This window comes from Scyliorhinus canicula, chromosome 13 (assembly GCF_902713615.1).
Source record: "Scyliorhinus canicula chromosome 13, sScyCan1.1, whole genome shotgun sequence".
Classification (NCBI taxonomy): domain Eukaryota; kingdom Metazoa; phylum Chordata; class Chondrichthyes; order Carcharhiniformes; family Scyliorhinidae; genus Scyliorhinus; species Scyliorhinus canicula.
In genome coordinates this window covers 47547759-47554594 of record NC_052158.1, presented here as the reverse complement: position 1 = coordinate 47554594, position 6836 = coordinate 47547759, and the positions used below count along the sequence as shown (strand labels likewise).

The 6836-nt window shown below is 42.8% G+C and overlaps 1 protein-coding gene across 1 annotated transcript; it reads left to right on the top strand.

Moving 5' to 3' along the window:
- Positions 1–2807: 2807 nt before the first annotated feature.
- Positions 2808–3662, top strand: LOC119975594 (probable G-protein coupled receptor 139). Its single transcript, XM_038815380.1, has one exon. It carries the CDS (start codon positions 2808–2810, stop codon positions 3660–3662), a length of 855 nt encoding a protein of 284 aa, XP_038671308.1.
- Positions 3663–6836: the final 3174 nt, after the last annotated feature.

Sequence of the window (6836 nt, the reverse complement as noted above, 5' to 3'; positions counted from 1 at the left end):
TTGCCACCCAGGTTGATAGGGCTATTAAGAAGGCATATGGTGTGCTAGCCTTTATGAGTAGGGGGATTGAGTTTCGGAGCCACAAGGTCATGCTGCAGCTGTACATAACTCTGGTGCGGCTGCTCCTGGAGTATTGCGTGCAGTTCTGGTCACCACATTATAGGAAGGATGTGGAATCTTTGGAAAGGGTTCAGAGGAGATTTACTAGGATGTTGCCTGGTATGGAGGGAAGGTCTTACGAGGAAAGGCACAGGGAATTGAGGTTGTTTTCGTTAGAGAGGAGAAGGCTGTGAGGTGACTTAATAGAGACATATAAGATAGTCAGAGGGTTAGATAGGGTGGACAGTGGACAGCCTTTTTCCTCGGATGGTGATGACCAACACGAGGGGACATAGCTTTAAATTGATGGGTGGTAGATATAGGGCGGATGTCAGAGGCAGTTTCTTTACTCAGAGAGTAGTAGGGGTGTGGAACCCCCTGCCTGCAACAGTAGTAGACTCGACAAATTTAAGGGCATTCAAGTAGTCACTGGATAGACATATGGATGAAAATGGAATAGTGTAGGTCACATAGGATTCTGATGGTTTCACGGGTCGGCGCAACATCGAGGGCCAAAGGGCCCGTACTGCGCTGTAATGTTCTATGTTCTATTTAGCTTTTACTCAGTATTCACTGCTTCATAAAATCTCATTCACGTTAATTCACGCTTTAATTGTTTTACGGGAAGGTCAAATCAGCCCGTGTTCACTCAGCGCCGCTAACCGAAGGTGATAATTTTCTCTGGCAGTATTTCCAACAAAATGTTCCTCAACTAACGTCACAGAAGCAGAAACCTTCTTTCTGTGCCGAAAATGACATTAAAGTGCATCTGCAGGTTTGCTTGGCCAATGAAATATTGTCTGCTGATAAATCGAGAAGAGCCATTCACGTTACATGAGGTAATGCCATCTGTGTTATGTTCTACTGTACATCCGGGAGCTGAGAGGAACTCAGTATTGAGATCATTAATACAAGTATTATTTTGTTAATGGGTTTCAGAAACATTGCTGCTCATTTAAGTTATTGAGAATTCCAATCGTGCACCGAATATAGTTACGGTAAATAGCCGCACACGTCTGGGGTTATAATTTTGGTTCCTATTTTAAAATGCATTGCAATGTTTATTTTTTGGATTTTGCACGGCCGATAAGATGCTAATCCAATTGTTAAATCCCGTAATGATTTGCAAGGCTATTGAATATCGTCACTTGGTTTCAGCAACGATGGATGTTGATTATTTCACATGAATGCATTGCTGACAGTTTTGTTCAATTAAAAATAAGCTAACAGCAGAGAGACAGCAGCGCCGCCACATACAATGGTTCCAGATGATGGTCCGTTTTAAATTAATTGGAAAGTACTCCCCAACTTTTATCTTTAAGTCAGCGTTACTCCAACTATTTTATCGTTCGTGAACTATCCTATATCAGTGTTAACCGTCTCCCGGCACAAACACAGAAAGGCATGTACATCTGGGCGTTTATTGGTAAAGAAGCTAATTCTAATGACTATTTCCTACCGTGTTGGTTGTTCATTAATGAACCTCAGAGATAGATGGACTTTAGCACAGCCTTTCACACCAGGTGACGCATTCGACACATGGTTTATGATCCGGTTTAATGCTACAAAGAGGTGTAGCCCCCCCACCCCCCCGGCCCCGCCCCATTTGTTACTGTTTCCAAATCTGAATCTCGGAAGGTATGTTCTTTATTCAGGAATATCCATTGTTGATTTCACTGATTTTTGCAGCGATCTTCAAAATCACAGAAGTAACAATAGCGAGGCTGAGATTGCCCCCAAGGATCCAATACCAACTTTGGTAAGGGTCCCCCTACTCTTTCTCCAGAATGGACGAAGTGCTTTTGTTGTTTGTTGCTGCTCGCGTCTCAACTTTTGTACATTGTGATCTTATTTGGATTCTGTGCAGAAGGTCGATGGCAAGACTAGATTTCCAGAGATGTGAAAACAGTTTATTTATCATCTGGTGGTTTGTAAATCTGCACTTTCAGAAAAAATAGAATCCCTCCAGTGCAGAAGGAGATCATTGGGTCCACCGTGTCTTCACTGACCCTCTGTCTCAGCACCTTATGTAGGTCCACTCCTTACAACCCCATCTAACCTGCGCATCTTTGGACTGTGGGAGGAAACTGCAGAATCCGGAGGAAACCCACGCAATCATACGGTGAATATCCCAAGGTCGGAATTGTACTCGGGGTCCCTGGCATTGTGAGGCAACAGTGTTATCCACTCTGCCACTGTGCCACCTGTTGGTGCTTCGACATCAACTATAAAAAGTATCTGTAGTATAGAGCTTGAGGGTTGTTCTTCACTCATCTTTAGTGTGCAACTCCAATGAAACATTGCCAACGAGATTCCTAATTTCTTTGCACTTTGCTAAACTTAGTTATTTTCACTTATTGTTCCACTCTCAATACATTATAGAACATAGAACGATACAGCGTAGTACAGGCCCTTGGGCCCACGATGTTGCACCGATGATATATGCCATATATAAATTTTATTGAAAGTATTTCAACTACATAATTCTCACTGTGGTAAATTTTAGTAGCCTTTCTAAAATCCGGAGGTAAGAAAATCCAATCCAAATACTTTGAAATTGAATATTTTTGTTGTGGACAGATGGGTGATTCCTTTTCTCTGCCCTCCCCCCCCCCCTCCCCACTCTTGCAGCTAACGTGACAACAATATTGATCCTTCTCCGGGGAAATTGTGGCCTCTCCAGATGTATCACTTACTACCTGGTTGCTATGGCAGTGGCAGATCTACTTGTTGTTATTTTCGACATCATTCTTTTGCGGATTAATGAGTATTATTTCCCGAATAGTTTTCTGTTTTTCACGTCTGTATGCTCATTCCACTACGTACTGATTCGTGCAGTAACGGACATTTCTGTCTGGTTAACAGTCGCTTTCACTTTTGATCGTTTTGTAGCCATTTGTTTCCAGACCTTGAAAATTAGATATTGCACAGAGACAACGGCAGCCCTGTGTATAGGCGCAATCTGCATGTTGTTCTTGATGAAAAATGTTCCCTGGTACTTTATATTTGAACCCTACACTACAATCGGGAATGTGTCATGGGGCTGCCAACAAAAACTGGAGTACTACACTCTCCCTGCGTGGGTAGCATTCAGCTGGATTGACCGGTCTTTCACTCCACTGCTCCCAACATTCCTGATCTTGCTGCTCAATGCTCTGACCGTGGGACACATATTGATGGCCAGTAGAATCCGTAGGAGGCTGAGGGGGAGCAAGAATGAGACGAATAACAATGATCAGGAAATGCAGAACCGAAGAAAATCCGTCATCTTACTCTTTGCCATATCCGGAAACTTCATTCTGTTATGGATGACATATGTGATATTTTTCTTACTAATTCAATTTGCAAACCATAAGTATTTAACAAGTTTCAATAGCCCGGTGGCTATTGCAGACTACACAAGTTTTATGCTGCTGCTTTTGAGTTGTTGTACAAACACATGCATTTATGCTGTGACCCAGTCTAAATTCAGGGAGGACCTAAAGAATTTGATTACATTTCCACTGAAGAGAACGTGTAAATTGTACAAACAAATAAAACACAGTTGGAGTTCCCATCACTGAATCTGCATTGCATCTCATCTCGAATTCTGTGTTATTTACATCTCAGGCTGAATTCACCATTCTTCATGGCTTACTCTGCTGACGCATGTAGGATGGCGCCTTGAATAATTACAGAAAATGCTGGAAATATTCAAAAGGTCTGATAATATGTGCGCAAGGAGAAATAGTTACCTTTCAGAATTGACAAAGTATGTTGTCAATGCGTCTATGACAAACATAAAGGGGGTAGAATCATAGAGGTGCTAATTGTATAAGAGGGATGGGCGCTTCGTTACAGTTAATTCATTAGTTGGACCTAAAGCGATAGTTTACTGAGCTCAAAGTTGTCGCTGGTGTGGGAATGAACGTTGTGTGTAATTCGCCTTAGAATATGCAGGGAACAACAGGAGAGTGTCAATGATGACAATCCAATCTCTAACTAATATCTCAAACAAGGTGAGAGAAATGAAATGAAAAATGAAAATCACTTATTGTCACGAGTAGGCTTCAATGAAGTTACTGTGAAAAGCCCCTAGTCGCCACATTCTGGCGCCTGTCCGGGAGGCTGGGACGGGAATCGGACCGTGCTGCTGACCCGCTTGGTCTGCTTTAAAAGCCAGCGATTCAGCCTTGTGAGGTAGAAAGGTAGAAAATACGTATGAATAACTGCATAATGCGGGCAGAGGGCACAATGGTGGGCGGCATGGTGGCACAGTGGAGGGAGGCACGGTGGCACAGTGGAGGGTGGAACGGTGGCACAGTGGAGGACGAAACAATGGCACAATGGTTAGCACTGCTGCCTCGCAGCTCCAGGGCCCTGGTTTCATACCGGCCACAGGTGACTGTCTTTCTAGAGTTTGCACTACTTCCCCGTGTCTGCATGGGTTTCCTCCGGGTGCTCCGGTTTCCTCCCAGTCCAAAGATGTGCAGGTTAGGTTGATGGGCCATGATAAATTACCCCTTAGTGTCCAAAGGTTAGGTGGGGTTGCTGGGTTACGGGGATGGGGTGGAGTCATGGGCTTAAGTAGGGTGCTCTTTCCAAGGGCTGGTGCAGACTTGATGTGCCGAAATGCCTCCTTCTGCACTGTAAATTCTATGATTCTATAATATTCAGAAGAAAGTTAGAGTAAACGGCTTTTGGACTTTTACTGGCTCCATTTCGTCAACAGATTATTCATCAAAATCAGCACAAAAAACTTCCATTAATTCCAGGAGCGACTTTACTGGGTGTGTCTATGAACAAAGTGGTATATCCAGTTATGAGTCTCCTGGGCAAGTTTTCATGAGCTGCCATTTAGGCAGCATAAATCCATTGAACTGGTTTATGAGATGTGCTGCATCTGTAGTCTGTATCTTCTGCCTTTGCTTATGAACCGCTGTGTTCCCAATAGTTTATCTCCTGTACAGATGCCGAGGAACAGCGGTGCTTCCAGCCGAGAACCTTGGAGATGTGTCCATGGACAGTCAATTTTCCAGTGGTAACTCCCATGATACTCCATCTGTGAGCAGCGCTGCTTCCAGAAGTGAATGCCTGGGATTGTTTTTCTGAAAAATTATTGGTGTTTTCAGCCGATAAGCTCCCTGTATTTTTGTCTGTGGTTGGTGTTTTAATCCAGTAATGGGATCCGTGGCCTTTTTTCTATGATCAGGTGTGTTTCCAACCGTTTGCCCCGTGCATTGTCTGAGCAATGATGCTTATCACATTGAGTCTTCCGTAATCCTGCCAGTGAACGGTGATATTTCTTGGAATGAGTTTCCTGAATTGACCCCCACTCGCTCCCCAAACACAGCATGTCCATTAACAATAGTGCTTCCTGTTAAACTGCTTTCAGATTCTACTTTATTCAATAACATCAAGAATAGGCATAATTTTTAACAACCGAGGAACCAGATTATTGTCTTGAACAAGCTGCTGTTCATAAGCCAACAGGAGTACCCAGTAACGTAATATATACTGTTCGATGTATTTGATTCCTCATTGTTGATTTCACAAACCATCGTAGACATCAGACGCCAAAATATACGGTTCCAGACTGACTGCAGTTAACAGTGGTTTGGTTGAAACAATAATAGTAGTAGTCTTGATGTATACATTTCATGGGAAGTCCAATAAATTAATTAGTTTAAAAGACGAGCAGGGCAGATTTTAGATGACCTGGAACCAAGAATATAGTCATGTTAATCAATCTGTCCCATAATTGTTATCACTGTTGTATCTTCACCGCCGCGCCCCCCATAACCACTTTAAACATTTATTGCCATAAGATGTCACCAGGAAGTGTCTCAGAACTAACGAGCCACCAGTTCCACTCCTACCACTGGTGCCAGGCGTTTAAAATCCTAATTCAGTTCCCCATTGTTGACAGTGAAACTTTATTTCCAGTCAGGGGTTAGAACAGACCATTCAGGTCGAGGAACATGTGGAACGAGAAGACTGAATCCGATCCCCAACACCGAAGAAATAAATCACACAGGAAATATCACCACTGCCATCTCATTTCGGAAACTACACGTCGGGGTCATTGTTATGTTTTAGTCCTTGTTCAATGTTTTTGGTTAGTTAAACACAGACATCAGCTGAAACAACTGCAGAATCAGATCATTTTTGTTAACAAATCCATGTTGCACATTCCACCATGAATGATCATGAATATGATGTGGAGATGCCGGCGTTGGACTGGGGTGAGCAGAGTAAGAAGTCTTACAACACCAGGTTAAAGTCCAACAGGTTTGTTTCAAATACAAGCTTTCGGAGCACAGCTCCTTCCTCAGGTGAATGGAAGGAGCTGTGCTCCGAAAACTTGTTTGAAACAAACCTGTTGGACTTTAACCTGGTGTTGTAAGACTTCTTACTGTGATCATGAATATAACATTGTTCCATTTCATATGATTCTTTATTATTGCTCTTAGATTCCCTGTTAACTGCAGTAACAGCGGGTTTTTGTATACGCGTTTTGTTGCTGATACCTACATTGCATATATCGCATCATGTTACAACATATTCAAAGACACACAATATGGATATTAGAAAGTACGGAGCCAAGACACTCTCATGTTCATTCATCCCTGCCAATGATCCCATTGCCATGGTTACAGATTTACTCCAGCACTTCATCACTCCATTATTATAAATAGTCCACAAATGTATCCAAACCCTAAAACTTCCTGGGCGACATTCCCATTTTTTTCAGCATT

Bases quoted from the DNA above. Each gene is read 5' to 3' on its own strand.
- LOC119975594 (XM_038815380.1), top strand. From the start codon at position 2,808: ATGGCAGTGGCAGATCTACTTGTTGTTATTTTCGACATCATTCTTTTG.